Source organism: Penaeus monodon, chromosome 30 (genome assembly GCF_015228065.2).
Source record: "Penaeus monodon isolate SGIC_2016 chromosome 30, NSTDA_Pmon_1, whole genome shotgun sequence".
NCBI lineage: Eukaryota > Metazoa > Arthropoda > Malacostraca > Decapoda > Penaeidae > Penaeus > Penaeus monodon.
The window spans coordinates 29,154,262-29,154,539 of record NC_051415.1 but is presented as its reverse complement, the minus strand read 5'-3'; the positions used below and the strand labels follow the sequence as shown (position 1 = coordinate 29,154,539).

Here is a 278-nt window from a genome sequence, read left to right as displayed (position 1 = left end):
CCAGCCCACCCACCTGCCGCGGGAATGAGGCTGAGTTGCAGAGGGTAGTTCCAAGCGCCCATAACAAGGACGACGCCGTAGGGATCCTTGTAGATGAGGCACTTGTCCTGCGGCATCACCGGGGCGACCTCCTGCGGCTTCAGGCAGTCATCCACGCGCGTCAGGAGGAAGTCCAAGTCCTTCTCAGCGAACCCGGTTTCGAACAGAGTTGCTTCGAGCTTCGGCTGGGATTCGGATGCACGAAAAGTGGTTGTTTATTGGTTGGGTTTTTGCTTTGA

At 57.6% G+C, this 278-nt stretch overlaps 1 protein-coding gene across 1 annotated transcript in view; it reads right to left on the bottom strand.

The window, feature by feature from the left end:
• LOC119592684 (aldehyde dehydrogenase, dimeric NADP-preferring-like) overlaps nt 1–278 on the bottom strand; it is a gene marked incomplete at its 5' end in the record, with an annotated part of 10,381 nt that overhangs the window by 5,538 nt on the left and 4,565 nt on the right. The window contains 1 exon segment of the mRNA XM_037941600.1: nt 14–224. Within this exon segment, the coding sequence (XP_037797528.1) occupies nt 14–224 (211 nt within the window).